The sequence below is a fragment of the Adelges cooleyi genome, unplaced genomic scaffold, assembly GCF_023614345.1.
Source record: "Adelges cooleyi isolate 19-005CV unplaced genomic scaffold, UGA_ACOO_1.1 ACOO_flye_CR_arks_rails_tigmint_CR_PRNA_381, whole genome shotgun sequence".
Classification (NCBI taxonomy): Eukaryota; Metazoa; Arthropoda; class Insecta; order Hemiptera; family Adelgidae; genus Adelges; species Adelges cooleyi.
In genome coordinates, this window is record NW_026096058.1 from 869,625 (window position 1) to 889,524 (window position 19,900).

Genomic DNA, 19,900 nt, shown 5'->3' on the forward strand with positions numbered 1-19,900 from the left:
GCCGTGGTCGATGAGGTCAGAATTTCAGAAAAGACGCTGAGCTAAGTGGATTCGAATACGCTGTCAACGGTCGGTAGGTAGTAGCGGTAAGAAGATAATGTGGTGCTGAGTGGTGTAGCGTTCAAATTACACCGATTCCCTGTCAATCTTAAAAACGTATTGCATCTTGGAAATGTTAAATAAAATAAAAACATTACCAGGTAGGTTGCAGTAGACACATCAGTGCCGATCACCGTGGTTTTTAATAAATGAGCAAATAACAATTAATGACCTAGTTGTCTCGGTGGCGAACTTAGCTTGAAGTGACAAGAGATTTAAACGGGCGGAGTGTGAATTCATTTAAGGGATGGGGTTGAATTTGTTTTCCTAGGTTTCCAAAAAAATGTCCAACTACTTTATCAGTAACGATATTTATTTAAACCGTATCTATTTTAAAACTGACCTTTGCTCTTAGTTTTATAACGGGGAATTGATAGAAATACATTTGAAACAATGTGAGGGCCGGTTTTGCCCTCTGTTGTGCCTCTAATTGCCACCCTATCAGCACATAAATATACATCCGGAGAATAATTATTTAAAATGTTTTAAGTACCCGAACCGTAATATGCATATTAACCGCGGTTTTATCGATTTAATAAACTAGTCTAAGTGGATTAGCCTTTTTTTTTTTTTAAATATATTATCGTATCGTATACAACCTAACCTAACACAGAACTCGTGAAGCCCACGACGAAATAGCCTATGAATATTCACAGTATTATTATAATTATGCGCTTGTCTTTAACCGTATTAATATATAAGGGGAAACAATAGTGTGTAAGCACGTTGTTATATACGACCGGGCTCTATAGCTGTCGATACCAGAGTCGTGTACAGAGTAAAACGGTCCGTGTTTTCGTGACTATTAACATATATTTTTAATATTGTTTTTATGTAAATAACACACACACAAAAAAAAAAAAAAAAGGAATAAAAAGGTGTCGTGGTGCTTGTCGACGGGCAAAATGGCGTGGCGACGTTGGACGAGGTTCGAAAACCGATTAGTGCCGAATCCGGCCGAAGTGCACCGTCGTGGTGGCGATAAGCTAGAACCCGTTGCAGAGAGCGCCACAGGTGGTCGGCCAAGGGACTTGTAGATAACCGATTTCTTTGAAGTCCTCCTAATCAGTGATCAGTCGGCAGTCGCGAACTTGACTCTGTCGTGTCTGGTGTCGAGTCTTCGGTATATTTTGGATTATATTATATTTTATTTTAGAAATTTGTTTTCAATCGCAATCGATCGAACCCGTTCGAAGCTCTCTCACCCCGCCTTTGCAGTATACAAGTAAGTACTACCAGGGCTATTTTGTTTTTTTTTTTGCCCCTTTGCCGCCACCGCGGTTCTATTGTATTGTCGACGACAAACACGAGTACTTGAAAATATCATCTCCGACGTGTATATAAATTATTATTTATGATTTTTTTTAGGCCTTGTAACCGATCCGCGTAGGCCCGTCGCACTCGAGTTAAAATCTAATCGTTAATACGCTTTTAATACAAACATAATAATAATAATTATATATGTACTGTACTATAAGTACTTAATTACTATTTTAACAGATAAAACCTTATAGTGGCTCATTGTTGTATTCGATGATATTTGTGTCTATGGTTTCCGTTGAACGTTTGAACCGCTGATATAATATCCATTTTCACAGTAATAATTATTAACGCTGTTGTAGACCGTACATGTTTGCCCAGGGTAAACGGTCAAGTTTCACATAATTGTATTGCATTCAAACGGTATTCCGATTTAATTATTACTACCTAGGTACAGTATAACGATTGAAAATCCGTTTCTCGTTATACTATTAGTAGTGCTCGCTAACGACCGTCGCCGTGCAGTTTCCTCTGTCTTGTCTGTTTAAATGTCTTAATTGCTTCGCGGGTAAACGATATTAACACTGTTATAATAATAATCGTCGTGGACTCCCCGGGGGCTGCTTAAGTGTCACCGACGACGTTCGTCTTTGGAATCTTTTCCACGTAAGTCTGTGGTGTTTTTTTCCCATAAACCGTGTATTATAATAATTACTTACCTGTTCCAATCGTCGTTTGTGTGTGCAGGTTAGTCAGGTAACCTTTGATGTCTGTAACGGCTACATAACGGCTGTGACGGTTAATGTTAATGTGATTTTTAAAAGTTTACCGGTGACGTGCGTGCCGTTTATTACGTCGTTAATATTATTGTTATTGTTATTATTATTATTATTATTGTTATTATTATTATTACTACTGCTACTACTACTATTATTGCCGTTTACCTATCGCATTTTAAAAGTGAAGCTAACACCGAGCCAGCTTGCGCATATTGTGTATGTGTTGAAGGTAAGGTGGCGGTTGGGTTTTAGCAATTATAACATAATAATAATGTAGTCGACATTCCATACGGGTTTTAATGGCTAGTCGTCAACGCTATACCTCGAAAAAATTATTGCTGCGATATTATTTTTTCGGAAAAAAAAATACAAACTGGGAGAGAAACCTTAGTAAAAATGTCTAGTGTGGTGGTCGGACGATTCGCTTTTGGGGTCTAGTATGTAATACAATAACACAACTGAATAGCTTAATAATTGTAAAAAAAAGACTTGCGTTACATAGTTTACTTTCAGGAAAAAAAACCAAAACTTTTAATTGACCAGTCTTTGCGTGTTTTTTTTTTCACGGAGATCGGGTATTGTTGTTGAAGTCACTGATTTAGTAATAACTAAATATATATTTATATATAAATTTTTTTTTCCAAAATATATTAGTAAATGGCCTAATACAATATTGTGTTGTTTCTCTCACAATAGTATAAAAATATAGATCTTTCAATCATATTGTTATTGTTTACTTGTTGTGGTGTAGGTGACGTTCAACGGTATTTGTTTTCAAGAGACGGATCTTTCCTAGTTTGGTGTTAAATGTTTTAATATTGTCCTATTTGTTGTTGTGATACATTTGAGGTATTAGGTATATTATTATAATAATTTACTTTTTCGCACGGCGCATTGAACGCACGCGGTCTTTGGACTTTGAAAGAGGTTGTCCCTATCTTGTTATTTATTAGTACATGAGCGCATTATTAATACTTTTATGTGTTATTTCGTGTGATGTACAGTGTGTTTTTTCTCGTTATCTTCTCTACGGTTGCGTTTGTTAAACGGCGGCAGCCAACATAATATTATATTTTATTCCTGTTGTCTTGTTATCCGCCGGTGCCCGGAGATAACGACTTGTTCTGGCCAAGAAATTACTAATTGTTGTTTTTTTTTTTTTAATCGATTACTACGATAACAATATACATTTGTATAAGATTAATATTATGTTCCATGTATTGTAACGCTATTCTCGTGGCAATTGCATTTCTCTCATTTTAATAATATCGTCTTGTACTCCTTTGGTCGTCCGCCCTAGATGTTTAATATTGTACCAGCACATCAATATAAATAGATAATCATTTTCTAAATGTTTATTTATTCGTCGAGGTTTCGATGGAAAATATTACTAGTGTAATATTTATAATGTTTTGAGAAAAAAAAATCACGTGTAGTAGTAAAGTTTATTTACTTAGTAAAAACATATTTGTACGACGTTTTACGGTATTTTTAATTTCTGGAATTTTAATTGAGCTATACATGGTGTCCCGCTAGAATCTAAACTTTGTACTTCTAAGTTCTAATATCCATTCGAATAGGTCAAATCTTCTAAGGGACACCTGTACATCCTTTGATGAGACCCTAAAAATATATTGTTCTTACAATGGTGTGTTTTTTTTTGTGTCTGGACTTACACGATAACTACTAAATCGCTGCACCGATTTCTCGTATAGTATGTCTATAGATCAAAAATCGTACCCAACAGGTATTGTATTGAGTCAAAAATAAAAAAATAATCGCCACCGAACCTTGAAATCGAAAAACGTTAAAAATTTACATATTTTTAAACTTAAAAATTACGGCGTGCCATTATCTTTTTTCAAAATAGCCGAAATGTATTCAAGTAAAATTAGTTGTATCATTATTTAATTGATGCCCAAGTAAGGTGGTGTTACGCTCCGGTGTATGGTATATTTTACCGACCGTTTGTTGCACCAATTGTTATACTTAAAGCATAATTATTATAGTTTAACCTAGAGAATACAACCCTTATATTTATTGTCGTTTGCAAATAACCATTAAATGTTTTTTTTTTTTAATACCATCGCTGAGCATTAAAATTAGTTGTTATAATAACATTATAATATTATGTGAAACGTTGTCACGAACCAACTAAAAGTAGTATAGTAGTAGTAGTTGTAGTAGTAGTATTTTTTACTTGTGTACATACGGATGGCGATAACGTCGGCGACAAAATAATACGAGGACCTTATTCATAGTAATAGAATATAGATAGTAAAAATATAATATAGTACCTGCGTCTACCGGCGACGACAACACCGTCCGACCGATAAGGTTCAGACGTTTTCCCAAACACCATTGGAGGAACTATTCGGATTTTCAATATTGATCATCCTCTACTGCACGTTATTTATCTCCACAGTTTGTTGTCAATAGTATTCTTAGAAATACGTCCCTGACCCTGATGTATCTCTGAACTCTGGCATCGCATGTTTTTTTTTAGTTTGATATTCAAATCAGAGTGGTGTTAGATTTTTCGTGTGTGCACAATGCGATTTAAAAATATAACTAACAATAATAATAATACTATTTTTGGCGGAAACAAGGTCGATTTAGCAGACGAGCAAACGCGATTTTCTGTTCTACACCGTGTATTATAATAATATGCTGTCATATTATAAATCTATTCAAGATGATCAGAGCAGAGGCGGCCGTGCTGCGAGATAATCGGTTTCCTAAACTTGCGTTGCGCTTATTTTAGACTTGAGACGTACTTCCGATATGACAAACGTTGTGAATAATTATCGGGGGAAAAAATAAAGAGCGAGAAGTGTTGATAAATTGTACGAAGTAATTTTGTTTGTTAAATTTGTCCGACCTTCTGTTCTGATTTTTTTCTTCTTCAAAACGCACTTGTAACAATACCGTCGTCATAGCCGCGTCTGGGACGACACTGTAATATTATGCTTTATATTATCAGATGTAAAATTAATGCATGTATTAACATTGTTGTAGTGCATGCACTAAACGCTGTGTAGTACGAAAAACACACACAGACGTTGATTCGTGGGACACCTACGCGGTTGTTCTTTTTTTTCTGTTTACACACAACCGCTGTGGAATCGAATGTAGAATTTTTACATTCTATACGGGTATTATAATACCTACCGGTGATAAAATATCTTTTAAAATTATTCCATTGAAAATGTGTTGAATAACACTCAATATCTCGTAGGGTTTAATTGGTAGTCTAATAATTGTAATATTTCATAGAGTTTTTATACAACTTGACTTTTTTCACAAATTTATATTTTTAACCCTCTGTGTTTTATATCATGTTGTTTAACTATTATAAAAATAATATGTTATAATAAATAATTTCTATATAAACCATAGCGAAATTCTTTAGTTAAATGTTTAATACTAGCTTAAAATCGTTAGTACCTATTCTAGTACAACGCGTAGCATAAAATGTTCGTACAAACCAAAAAATACTAAGTAGTATCGCCCAAAGTTTCTCACTAATCTTCGGCAAAACATTAAAAAAAAAAAATTAGTTTGCCGTTTAGGTTCATCTGTATTGTTATTGTTATTACTATTATTATTATCATCAAAGCTTTGTTAAGTAAGGATAGGTAAATAGAGCAAGTTTCTTAAAATTGCTTAAAATAAAGGAACACTACTTAAATAATAACGATGACTGAAGGAGTAGGACTGTTAGTTAGGACTGAAGGATATGTGCACGGTACTGATTATTACTTTTTATAATTAGATTCCGTTGTCATCGCGGCGAGCAATATATATTGAAGACATTATAATAATTTTTCAATGTGTTTGTAGCACTAAATTATGTATATTGAAGTGGATTAACGATTAGAATATTGTCGACGATACCATAGTTCGACCGGCGCGCGCTGCCTCTTACTTTTTAATCATTTAAATACATTTTTTTTTTCTGTTCGTTTACTCGAAGGAAACTATCTGGAAAAGGTCAGCGATGACAATGTGCAATTTAATAGTTCATAATAATAATATAACAATAATAATAATTATTATTTACTATTAACGTCGTGAGTGGATTAGTCATAAAAAAATGCGATACGGAACGCATGTATGTCTACGATAAAATAACATAATAGAAATATTACAAAATATATTTATATACTTATAACTTTTTAGATACGTGATGTATATCTATAGAAGTTGTTTACGGCAAACATAGATTTTTCCTAAATAAATACCTACCGCGTTTAAGTAACAAAACTGTATATTGAAGCAGAGCATCGCAAGTCATAACTGAAGTTATTTCTTGGAGGTGGTTGCAATATAATCACAACGCGCCTATGTTCTCTTTTATTAATTTATACTGCACTTTTGTACTCACTTTGAGTATTATCTTTGTAATTTTATTTTCTTTTTAAATTAAAACAACTTTTTCTTTGGAAATATATTAACACCGGTAGTGTAAAATATAATAATTATTGTTATTTGATGTTTTCAAAACGATTTACTACAGTGTATTATCCATGTTAACATCTTTTAACATGGCGCTGCTCATATGCAAGTGAAGGTTTTGTCAACAACAGGCCGTGTCCGTTAATCGTTAAGCGCGTTATTATTGCAAATAAAAAAATTAACGCGTTTGAAGTAACTGCTAGCGAAAAAAAAAAAAATAATAAAAACCAATAGCATTAAATATTTTATAATAACGATAATTTTATTATGTAATGTTTTTTTTTTATATATATATATATACTTGTATAATTTTTATGTTTTTAACGATAACGTGCTACCGATTGTAATCGGAACGAGCCGAGAACAAGGCAAATTCACAACCGATTGAAACGTTAAAGGACTGCGATAAAACCAACTCTGCCACTTCGTCGTCATACAATTCGATATAAATAAATTGAATTTTTATTATTATTTCATCGGCCTAAACGGTTCGAAAACGATAATAAATTACATGCGTATCATATCGATGCAGCTGCGCTCGTCGGCTTTAACGATCCACTAGGTAGTAGGTTACTACCCCACTGGTCTCCGTGTATTATGCTAATATTATACACTGATACCTAATCGTCTACCGTGTACTATTACAACGATGTCGACGGTGTATTATGCATAGGTAGAGCCTGTAAGCGACATATTTTTTTTTTTTTTCATTTTTCCTTCACTCGCCGCGTGTAATAGATCTCGACATGACCCACGAAGTCGACTCTCAGTTTTACGTGGCCGAAGTCAAAGACATGGTAAACATCGTACAGAGGCTCATCAACGACGGTAAGTCGCAACGGAAAACGCCGGTCAAAACGGTTGTTGTGAACACCAATATATATATATTTGATTAGTTCACAGTAACTACTAGTGGATGCTTTATTGATAGTTAGTTGTAGTTGGCTTCTTTGACGACCATCCATCGAGTCATTATTTTTGTGAAGTTATCCGTATCATTAACATTGACTTGATATTTGATGTTCATACAAGTATTTAAATTGTTTTCGAACGGTTACAAAGACAAACTTAAATAATTACTCAACCTATTTTCAAAAAACATGTACGCCTGACTGAACAAGTTAAGAAGTCACTTAAGGTTCATAACTTTGGAAAGTAATATCGTGTTTCAGTGTTAATTTGTGTGCAATGTTTTGTTCTTGTATGCATTTATTTCGTTCTTTCCGTCGTCCCCTCAAAGAAATTGTTTTTTTGAGACTTTTATTTATATTTATTTTTATTATTCCTTCACGTCCCAATGGTGTTCCGAGTATTGCACGACACCGTAGGTCTTCCGGAAGACTCGTGCGAGTGTCAAGACGAGAGAGAGCCGTTCAGCCTTTGTGCGTAGGGTTTTGTTATTTTACTATGTCAGCAATTTTCTCTCTCTCTCTCTCTCTCCCCTTGGTTTAGCTGACCGGGTCCTGGAATTATTATTTAAACCGCATTATGATATATATTATTGTTTTCTGACGGAGTCATCGAAATTTTCGAATTGTCTCTCCGGTCGCACCGTAAGCGCGCGCCTGTTGCTGCGTGTAATTCAATATGTGTCGTTGAGTAATTTTTTCCCCTCTAAATGACGCGCATAGACATTTTTTTTTTTCTTATTTAAATTTTTTATTCCGATTCCGTCAATTATTATTACTATTTTTTTATTTTTATTTATTTTGCCGTTACTCGATGCGAGCGCAGGAAGTGCGACGTTCAGCGAATTTCGGTAAACAATATTCGCTCATCGCCGCATTTTTATTGTTGTCTTTCGCAATAGTTTTTGCTGGTGTGTCGCTTTGGCTCCGCCATCACCAACGCCACAGGTCGGTGACACCAGAGAGTTGTATATTTGATTATTATTTATTGTTATTTTCTTCTGGTGCATTGTGGGAAACCGGTCGTTATTGGTCGGTCGTGTGTGCTAAGATAGTGAAAAAAGAAAGAAGATCTAATAACAATAAAGTTGGGCAGTTTTCTTTTTTTTTGTCCACCGTCATTGCCATTTGTTGTTGAGAATAACTCCATACTTCACGTGTTTCAGGACATACGTTCAACTCGCCCGAGACCGTCCAACTAAAATTAGAACCTGGCATTTGGTAAGTAAAAAACACAATTGTTACAATTTATTACATTTATATTTACCGCCTTTAAGATACGTGTTACACATTTGTTGTGTGCCGGTATCGGAAAAACGCCATTTTCCGACACTGGTACGCGTTTCGAGAAATCATGTTTTAAACGTAATTGTTATAGTATGCTAAAATGTGTTCATTAGGCCTTGTTTACTCAATGTGTGAATATATAAATTTACAACATAATTATTGGTTTAAGTAAGAAAGTAAAAAAAATAATGTTTACTCAAGTAACATACAATATCCATTTTATATGCTAGATCGTTTAATGTTTTGCCATAAAAATATGTGTTTTTTAAAGCTTTTTTAATTAAAAAATTACGGTTTTTTTTTTATGTTTGAGCACTTTAAATGTAATAGCACTTGATGACATTATTATTAGTCCTCACGCGGTGTACTTCGAAAGGCGTGCATGGATTTAGTTCAGACCGTTTAACTTAGAAAACAATAATTATAATGTATACAAATAATACATTCTATTTATGTGTTTCAGCGTCTTTCTCGTTCCGTAACACAGGCTGTTGCATAGAAATATCATTGTTTTTTTTTTAATTAAGTTGCGATATTAAGATTTTTTAATGATTACCATTTAAAAAACAATTCTCCATTCGATCCTCGGTTGATGATTGCAGGTGTACCTACTGTTTTCCCCTTTGACTATATTGACACGTTATCGCCGCGTTGAGGTCACAGCAAACATGAACTCTATTTAATTTCAATTCTAAATATGTGCATGCATGAATTATGCTAATAATAAAGAATAATATTGACTTGAAATTTCAATTAATTAAAAGTAGAGGCCAACTAATATTTGTATTACTAATTTCGAAAAATGTTCTGAATAAAAAAGATTTTGTTTGTCTCCACGCCAATGTAAGAACATCAATTATAATAATAATATTAAATATACACGTGTTGTGGGTCTTGGAAGCTATGGCGGTGGTCCTTAAAAAACTAACAAGCCGTTGAGAGGTTAGGTATCTGACGCCTATAAGTAAATCCCAAATGCCACACTAGACACATGAATTACCATCCAATGACCTTTCGACAGACGCATATTATCCTTTTCTGTTTTTGACAAACTTCTTCCCGTTAGGGGCTTGTAATAATACAATTAATAACAATTATTTTACATAGTTTGCTTACATACACAATCGTGTATAAATTGTTATTATTATAATATTTTGTGATGAGCTACAGAAACACTTTTTTTTTTCACCCTTACTATAATAATGTCGTTGTTTGAAATAATATCTTTCCGGTACGTTCAGTCTACTACTCTATATGATATTCCACAAACAATAGGCCGACGGTTCTCATTACTGATATACATATGGACATTATGTATTTATATATGTATATACACTTATAAATGTGTATATTATAATATGGTGCCTGCTGAGCAAACAAGCGCGTGCTGCTGTTCGCGTGTACTACTTGGGCGGCACAAACAAACGTGTTCCTGAATATTATTGTGACAAGTTGCTGTAATAATAATAATAATAATTATTATTATTATTATACTTATGTACATATAGTTATTATGTGTAACATATTATACACAAGCCACACACACATTAACACAACCGCCCACAAATAGGTCGTCGAAAATTATTTTTCTGTCCCAAAAAAAAACCGGCGTTTGAACCAGTGCAGTGCGCCAAACTAATGGATGTAATTTATATTGTTTTGTTGTGTGGGTTAATGTAAAAAAATTCTGGTCTCTAAACGAATTTCAACAAAAACGTGTAAATACATAAAATTACAAAACTCAACATTTTCATAATCGTGTAATTATTGTATTTGGTGTTCTGAATTTATCTATGATCCTATCTGAAAACTTTTTCACTTATAGCTAAGAATGGAATTGTCAAATTCAGGGTAATTTACATAAGACTTATTTTAAATATGTTATTTTATTTAAAAAAATACTGTAAGAAAAACCGTCCAAAACCAAAAACAAAACATGGGTAATTTATTTATTTATTATCAAATTTTTTATTATTTTAAAACATATTTATCATACTCTTATGTATTATTATTATTTTTTCAATTACTAGTTGACTGATTATGGTTGCATTTTATTTACACTAGTTTTTTATTAGGCTACACTTATTTTTAGTAGTTTTCCTCCAAAAAAAAAACATTTTGATTGGTTTTATAACAAGAGAACTAATTGCTAATTTATATTTGTATACCTTAAGATGCTATATTATGATGCCCCGGGGTTATCGTGGTTTGTGTGGTGTTATCATAAAATGGTTTTCATCTGACAGAATGCCGAATAAAATATTAATAATAGTAATGATGTATAAAAATTAGATAAAAATACTTCAAACGATTTCATCAATGCCCAGCCGGTCGACGATGGGAAAATGTAAACGGCAGCAACCGATAATGTTTTTTCTTTTGCTAATATTGTCCGTCGAAATATCAATATTATACCGTCAGACTGTAGTTGCCTGTAGATTACCTATAGGGGTTTTTTTTTTTGTTCGCCTTATTGGTATTTTAAAATATGTAATATTTTTTATTTATATTATTATGGATCTTATCTCGAAAGACGGCGTCTTCGTCTACGGCTGTTACATATTTCATGACTGATCGAGCATTTATCCGTCGCATATGTCACGGTTCATACATATTTACCGTGTTCGGAACATAATACACGTTATATTTATAATAATATAATGTTATGTATGTGTATATATTTTGTTCTCGTTTTTTTTTTTTTTGTATTCTGTCACTGACTGAAGAAAATTTAAATATGACGACCCTGGACTCGAATCTCGATCGTCATGGGACTAGAGGAGAAGGATTCTGGAATCGGTTTTGTGATGATATGTGTTATTATTTGTACTTGCCAATGCGAGAACAAGTAACTACACACATATATTATTAACCAAGCGCCACCTTGCATAAGGGTGTTTTCAGTTATCACACGTCTGGGTATGTATCAGGTTAAAAAGAAAAGAATACAACTTTATGTGAAGCTAAATTTGTCCTAATCATTCTTCGACGTTGCAAAGAGGAATCTGTAATCCATATGAATATATATTTTATTATATGTTTGTATAATCTTTCATTTTTGTACAAACACATATTATATTATAATACGTCTGGAGAAATTTTTTAAAGACTGAAATCCAAACGATTTTTTTTTTTGCTAAAAACGCCCAGAAAAGATTTTGTCGGCGGCGACACTTTGATCACCATAATATTATGTATGTGTTGGCTCGCCGGTCGAAAACGAAAGTCACACCGATTTATTCTCAAAGTCTGTATGGTTACTCAATCCCTACTATTGTGGTATTACGTTACTCGTTTACCGTATGGACAACAATGCTTGTTACGGTAGGTCGTGTCCCGATAATAGTTCATTGTTACTACAGCAGCAGCGACACCGAATAAAATTTACTAAATTGTGATTTGTATGGCGTGTTTTGGCGAGGATCATTAAAAAAAGCAAGGCGTCAGTTTCAAAACCAGCTAAAAGAAATTTTTCGAAAATTTCACAAACGACAAATAATTTTTTCGGTTGGGCGATTTTAAAACCAACCAAAATCAACGATAATTTTACGTAGCTACCATGTTATTACCTAAGTGGCCACATTGTATTCAATGTGACCACTTATAGTTGTATTTTAACAATCTACAAATAGGAGGGAGGCTTGGATATATATTTTGTCTTGTGCAAGTATATGACTAAATCGTTTTTGACAATTTTTTTTAGATTTTTTTGAGACTTGGACTTGTCTTGACTCCCGGTACAAAGGGTTGTCCACTTTACAATGATTTTCTCACTTCATATTAAAGTGTAAACAGAATCTGTTTACTATCATAAATAATATAAAGCCTGATTATATTATATCGCCACAGGTCGTTGGAATTATCACTTCTTAGCCCCCCTCCCGCCATAAATTTAATTTTAGGTATAATGTTTACACCTAGTGTGGGGTGGTCATGTCTGGTAGAGTCAAGTGGGATATTTGTAAATAAATTAGGCAAGTGTAAATACTATTTTTTTATTTTAAAAACAACCGGAATGATTTTTTTTATTTTTGTAGCCCATAAGTGCTTATTTATTAAACTTCAATTTTTTAAACCTCTTTGTTGAAAGTTTAAGTTAAGAATGATTTCGTTTTTTTTTAAGTGATATTAGTATATTACATTTCAATACCCGCCATGTAAAAAAACTAAATACATACATATACATCTTGGGGTTGTAGAACTATTAAATGATACGCCATCTCGACTCTGGAACTTCATGGACGCTTAAAATTTGAGAAATAATAATTAACCAATTTTGTTATTTAATTTTATGTAATTGTTCAGATAAATCGTAATGTACAGAATCTCAATAAATAAAAAAAAATAATAATAATTAACCAATCGTTGTTTTTTTTAGTGTAAACATTCAGGGGTTCACAAAATTATCATCAAATTAATATTATATTGATGACCTAGTCTGGGATTTTTACGGCCGAGGTAAAACTCGAAAAATTTAAACATACCTACGCTTGCTTTTTTTTTTTTTTTTTGCGAGCGCCTTTTGTTATTGATCCTTATTTTATTTATCAGTACTCCTTTGTGTATTTTTTTAACTTGACTGTTTAACGGTTAATGCTCCTTCGCCCATCCGTAGAACAGCAGTCGCCGCCTTATTGTACACCATATACATACGTACGTCCCATAGACTATAGAGGCCGACTGTGTACATACACACACACACACACACCGTTAATGCGCGTTATTGTTATCAGCTGTAAGTCGGTTGGTTTTTTTTTTGAAACCTCCGTTTATATAATGTGTGTGCATTTAGCTGTATAGGAGGTGTGTGTGTATGTGTGCTAAGTTACACATTATAGGTAGCACTAATTTCGACTGCGGCGACGGCGTGGTTGGCCAACAGCACACAGGTTACCATTATATATATATATATATATTGTTATTATCACACATTTTTTTTTACAGTATGTTCTTTAGTTTTTTTTTATTATTCGATATTTTTCCCATGCCGAAAATTAATTCTATCCGAACGTGCGCGCGTGTGGCTGTTACACACACACACACACAGTTAACTTGTATTATAATAACGTTGACTTGAGCTCATAATAAATAATACACACGCTCACGGATAGATAATGATGGTTAAAAAAAAAAAAAAAAACAGCCGTGTATCGTTTCCCTGATTTTTTTCCCTACTATACCATCCTCGGCTCGACACTCGAGTCATCCTTAAAAATTCCCAATCACATAAGCCGCCCTCGTTTGATCTGTCGTGGGCATTTAGATTTTAGACATCGGTTTTTATTACTTAGATTGAATTAAATCTTACGAGACTTCTTTTAATTAACCCTTCGAAACCGTTGTAAAAAATTGGAGTTTACTGCCTTTTTTGCTTAGCTCGTGTTGAAGCGGACGGTTTTTTGATGTTATATTCCCAACATGGCCCAACGGTTTACCACTTTGACCGTACATCATATAATATAATAAAAACATCATAATCTAATCGATTAATCGTCCTAAAAACAATGTTAGATAGAATTACGCAAGTATTTTACAAATAGTAATAACTTCTACAGTCTAAAGCAAAACAGTATTGACTGTATTGAGTAACAACCGATGATTGTGTTGAAAATCAATGTACTTTCCAGACAGAAAATGTATAATATTTATATTTTATAAATGTTTTTACAGTATGTAATCATATTGTAAGAATAACATTACGACGTTCTATAAAAGTATTTGAAAATAGTTAAAATCATTAATATACTTGAATTGAAATTGTAATTTTTCACATAGAGATTATTAATTATAAAATTGAGCCCCACCACCCCTTGTAAATATTACAAAGAATTCAAATGGTTTTTTTTCAAAACTTAATTCTGAGTACTTTTAGGAACGTATACTGTTAGAAGTAGAAACAACATGTTTTTGTACATTTATTATGCCTATATTTTTAAACCGTTAAAAACAATACTTCATATTTCCTATCAAAATACTATTTTTTTCTTGGGTAGGACCACCGCCATTTTTGTAATGTTGTTTCTGTTACGTATTCGTTTAACTTTTTTTTTTTTTAAATAAGCCTTTGGCCGACTTCAGTCTTTAGGGAATTCGTGGTGGGTATGGAGTTTCTTTTAAACAACGGTTCTTGTCTTACGTGCAAAACAACATTATTCGTCGATGTGATCGTGGGAAATCGTTAAATACCGAGCCCACGCATTTGACATTATCTCCAGCGACTTGGTCAAAGTAAAGATATTATGCTTATCCGTTTATATCTGTGTTTTATTAGAAATAAATAAAAACGTACGGAAAACTTACAGGAACATATTGTGAGTTTCTAATTGTGTTCTAAACGTTCAAACTAAATTTCGGCGGTATAATAAACACCCTTGGACAATGATATTGGCAAAAAGCCAATATCATAAGTATAATAATTGTGTTGAATGCTCGGTGTAGATTATTGTCGAGTTTGTTGATTGTCATCATTGGTTAATGGGTTTTAATTTGATGTTGTGTCAACAGCTGGAAGAATGAAGAGGTAGACAACAACTGTGTGGTCAGAGCCAGAGGTTTGCCGTGGCAATCCTCCGATCAGGACATTGCCAAGTTCTTCCGTGGACTCAACATCGCCAAGTAAGTGTGGTTTTTTTGCCACAATTTCGCGTCGGCTCAGATTCTTAACGGAGTATTTTCATGTGTAAAGGGGTGGAGTCGCACTGTGTCTGAGCGCGCATGGTCGGCGAAACGGTGAAGCAGTGGTCCGTTTTGTAAATCAAGAACAAAGAGATATGGCCATGAAGAGGCACAAGCACCACATCGGCAGTCGGTACATCGAGGTGTACAAGGCCAACGGCGAAGACTTTATAAATGTCGCTGGAGGTAAGATAATAGGGTATCGGCAACATTGATGACTCGGCCAAAAGTGTAGCTAACTTGTTATTCAGTAATATTATCGCACGTTTAGCAATAACCTATAACCCATTAACTCCGAGTATGAAGAGACTCAAAATAGAGTCGTGTAACAAGACAAATTGGCCGGGTCAGCCGTGTCAGAGTTGACCCATCACACACGCTGAGTATACCATGTTTGTGAATGTGCTTTTCTACAGGTAACAGCAGCGAGGCTCAAGCTTTCCTCACCAAAGGCGCCCAAGTGATAGTGCGTATGAGGGGATTGCCTTACGACTGTACGGCCAAAGACGTCGTGAGTATACATTCAAAACTGTGCCTTAACCGTTTTAACCGATGGTGCTTCTTTGTTTATGCCAAACCAGTGGATTTGCATTGTTTTTTCATTTATTCGCTACAATATTCTCGCATCATTTTGCGGCCAATAACTAAAAAAAAAAAAAAACTAAACGGGCTTTGTTTCGTTTCTCTTGTGATCAGATTGCCTTCTTCGAGAGCGGCGAACAGACCTGTTCGGTAATGGACGGCGAAGACGGCGTTCTGTTCGTCAAAAAGCCCGACGGTCGTGCAACAGGCGACGCTTTCGTTTTGTTCGCCGACGAAGACGATGCTCCAAAAGCTCTTAGCAAGCACAGGGACCTCATCGGCACTAGGTATATAGAGCTATTCCGTAGCACTACGGCCGAAGTACAACAGGTGAGTCTAATATGTAAGATGCACAAGATTATATTTTATTATTGTCCGGTAATGGTTAACGCGATTAACAATGGGGAGGAGGAGGAGGAGGGAGGATAGGTACGCGCTTAAATTGTTTGTTTTCGTAGGGAAACCGTTAAACGCAGCAACGGACTAGTTTTAAAAGCCGAGCTTTTCTGTTTCGATGACGCTCTTTGCGTCACAGCTTTAGTTGTTGGCCGATTGCGTATTTTGTCGTACAATTTTTGACACTTGCACTTCACAGGTGTTAAATCGTGCGATGGACACGACCGTGCGATCGACGGCCAGTGACAACGGAAACATAAACACACCGGTGACGACAACGGCCGGCGTGAACAACTCTCCTACCGCCTTGCTCGGCCACGTACCTCTATTGCCCTTGCCACAGCACGTCATCACCAGCGGGACAAGGAAGGACTGTATACGACTGCGCGGGCTACCATACGAAGCCAACGTAGAACACATTCTAGAATTCCTCGGCGAACACTCCAAAAACATCGTGTTCCAAGGCGTGCACATGGTGTACAACTCTGTGGTTAGTGCCGCCGGTTTATTGTTTACTAGTATTTTGATAATAATAATTACAGTTCTTCACATTAAGTTTCTTCATCTCTCGGCCGCCCAAAATGTTTAAAACCAAAACTACTATATTTTATTCAATCACGTTTTCAGGGCCACGCGTCCGGCGAAGCATTTATTCAAATGAATAATGAAGGCAGTGCGGCCCAAGCTGCCATGGCGAAACACCACAACTATATGTCGTTTGGGAAAAAACAACGATATATCGAGGTGTTCCAGTGCTCGGGCGAAGACATGCACTTGGTGTTAACTGGCGGCAGTGCAGCTACCGGAGCTTTGTCCCCAGTGGCCGCTAAAGCTCTGTTGTCGCCACCCGGTATGTTACCTGCACAACCTCTAATAAACGCCGGCCAGGTGTCCAATCCGGGTACTCCGGTACCCACCCTAATGCCCGCTTGGGATCCCATGTCCGTTTACGCGCAAAACATAGCCCAATCCTTGGCCTTGCAACGCGCGGCTGTGGCGGCTGCCCAACAGCAACAACAGCAGCAACAGCAACAACAACAGCAACAACAACAACAACAACAACAACAGCAGCAAGAGTCATGGTTGTATCAGTTGGCCCAACACAACCAACTGATCAACTTGGCCTTGTTGACTAAACAACAACACGACATGAACGGCAGCATGGGTCAGCAGGCCAACCTCCAGGCCCTGTTGTCTCCGAATGCTGCTGCTACCCATCAGCTGTTGGACAGTACCGCACAGAATTACATGGGCAAAAGCGCTGCGGCGCCGTATATGTACTTCAACATGCCGCGGTTCCCGCCCAACATGGCGCCTAAGCCTTTCGTGCCTGTATCGGCGCCGGGCGGACAGTTCGTTTTGCCGCAATCGATAAATTCCACCCAGAAACGGTCTTGGCAACAGGCGTTTCCGGGCAGCCCCGATGCCTCCAACAAGCGTCAATTTCCGCCTTCCCATTCGCCGTTCCAACTGACGCAGGCGCCTAACGCAGCAGCCGCCGCCGCCGCAGCCGCAGCCATGGCCGCCCCTTACTTGCAACATCCCGCCCAGTTTTATACCATTTAATCCACATTCCGATTCCCACTGCGCAGCCCTGTTCCCTTTTTCGTAATACCTACTGTTAGTTTTTGCTGTTAGTTTGATAATTAGAGAGCTTATAACTACTACTGGGTACATGGTTAGAGTGGTAAATGGTACACAAACAATTTGTTTTATTTATTTTTTATTTTTAAAAATAACAATATCCGTCCTCTGGGTTTATTATAATATAATATTATTATATTATTTTAATTTGAAATACTATAATTTACCGACTGCACAAATCGTACTTAAAGCATTTTGAGCTTATTATTTTACAGGGTATTGTTCGAATTTGTAAAATACTCATTAACTATTTTTTTAAACTTTGTTTTTAGCTTAATTAATATTTTATAGTATTTAAGACTAGTTTTTTTTTATTACTAATAACATTATGTACTTAAATGTTTTCTCTCGTTTGAATGCCCACGTAGAAATTGGTGACGCGTGTTGTATATGATTCGTTATAACTTATAGATCATAAAACGACTTTATTGTGCCTTCGACAAAACTTTTGACCTATAAAATACCATTCCATTTTATATAGTCTTGTTATTCATTTTTAATTTTTTTTTCGTTTTTCGCCCCCTAATAGTTTTATAGGCCCTGTTAATGTTTATTTTTTTTTAAATTTGTTTTTCGAATAAAAACGCTTTAGGCCAAACTGACGTTTAACTTAAATTCGGCCTTCTTGTTAGATATATAATAAATGTAATATTGTTAGGTTATTTTATATAAACAATTATATATATATTATATGTATTAACATATTTTTTCTGTTAGCTACTTAGAAATATTTAGACGTTTAGACTTTTTTTTTTAAGTTAATTAGTTAAATAATTATTATAGTTTTAATAATAAATATATATTTTTATATTTTATAAAACATTAACACCAATTTTACACGTACTGTTTAAAAGTCTCAAGCTTTCGCTATTGATAAATTTATTTCTTCTTTTTTTTTTATTTTTAAATATTAATATCTGTTTCATAAATACATGTATTGGGATTGTTGTTTTTGCGCTTAGATAATTTATAATATTTGAAGCTTTCATGTGGTTGAATCACGCGTGTGGTGATTGAAACAAAACTACTAAAATAGTTACTTTATACAAAACATATACATACACTATTACCACCGTATGTTAATATTATAATACCAAATTCATCTGTATGGTAAAAAAAAAAAAACGAATATGGTTCTGGGGATAACAATAGCTTGGTGTTTTTTTTTTTTATGCATGATTATTATTACATAGTAAAATTTATTATCGTTAGCGCGTTTCACGTTGTTCTGTTCAAGTGTTCACCTATACTAATTAAAACGATTATCTATTTAAATAAAACTATATGCCCATGTGTCGAGACAATACAGCGCGCATAATACCATATTTTTGAGCATTGTCAAAACACAGACCGACTGTCTAGCCACTATCTGTATTAGATCCGAACTGTGCTCTTATATTGATTTTACAATAATACATATTAATAATAATTTTTATAAAATTTGTTATTATAAAATCAATGTCGTGGCGGTGTCGACAATTGAACAGAAGAGCGGTGTAAAAAGTTTTTTTTTTTTTTAACATTTTCCGGGGACGATCATATATTATAGTGAATCATAATATATAGCTATATACGCTCGTATATACAATTTATATATATATATATGAACGTTTTAACAAATAGAAATAAATTTACGGTAGCGGAAACTTGCGATTTTGTGCTGCTCATAATCATTAGATGTTAATAGATTTAAATAAAATAATAAAAAACGCTGTACCTAGAAAGTGAAAATTGACAAACTAATTGACATTGTGTACAAATCTCATGTAATTGATCGATTGTTTTTTTTTTTTTTTTTTGGTGTGTATGCAT

At 34.7% G+C, this 19,900-nt stretch overlaps 1 protein-coding gene across 3 annotated transcripts in view; it reads left to right on the forward strand.

Moving 5' to 3' along the window:
- LOC126841450 (RNA-binding protein fusilli) overlaps positions 1-19,900 on the forward strand; it is a 68,144-nt gene that overhangs the window by 44,220 nt on the left and 4,024 nt on the right. For 2 of the 3 annotated variants that reach the window (XM_050577940.1, XM_050577941.1), the window contains exons 5-12: positions 7,335-7,424; positions 8,671-8,725; positions 15,296-15,406; positions 15,477-15,652; positions 15,883-15,977; positions 16,163-16,378; positions 16,644-16,934; positions 17,072-17,294. In XM_050577940.1, coding sequence (XP_050433897.1) covers positions 7,335-7,424; positions 8,671-8,725; positions 15,296-15,406; positions 15,477-15,652; positions 15,883-15,977; positions 16,163-16,378; positions 16,644-16,934; positions 17,072-17,294 — 1,257 coding nt within the window. Of the gene's footprint in view, positions 1-7,334; positions 7,425-8,670; positions 8,726-15,295; positions 15,407-15,476; positions 15,653-15,882; positions 15,978-16,162; positions 16,379-16,643; positions 16,935-17,071; positions 19,855-19,900 lie in introns of those variants that run through there. The other variant, XM_050577938.1, reaches the window with a different exon arrangement.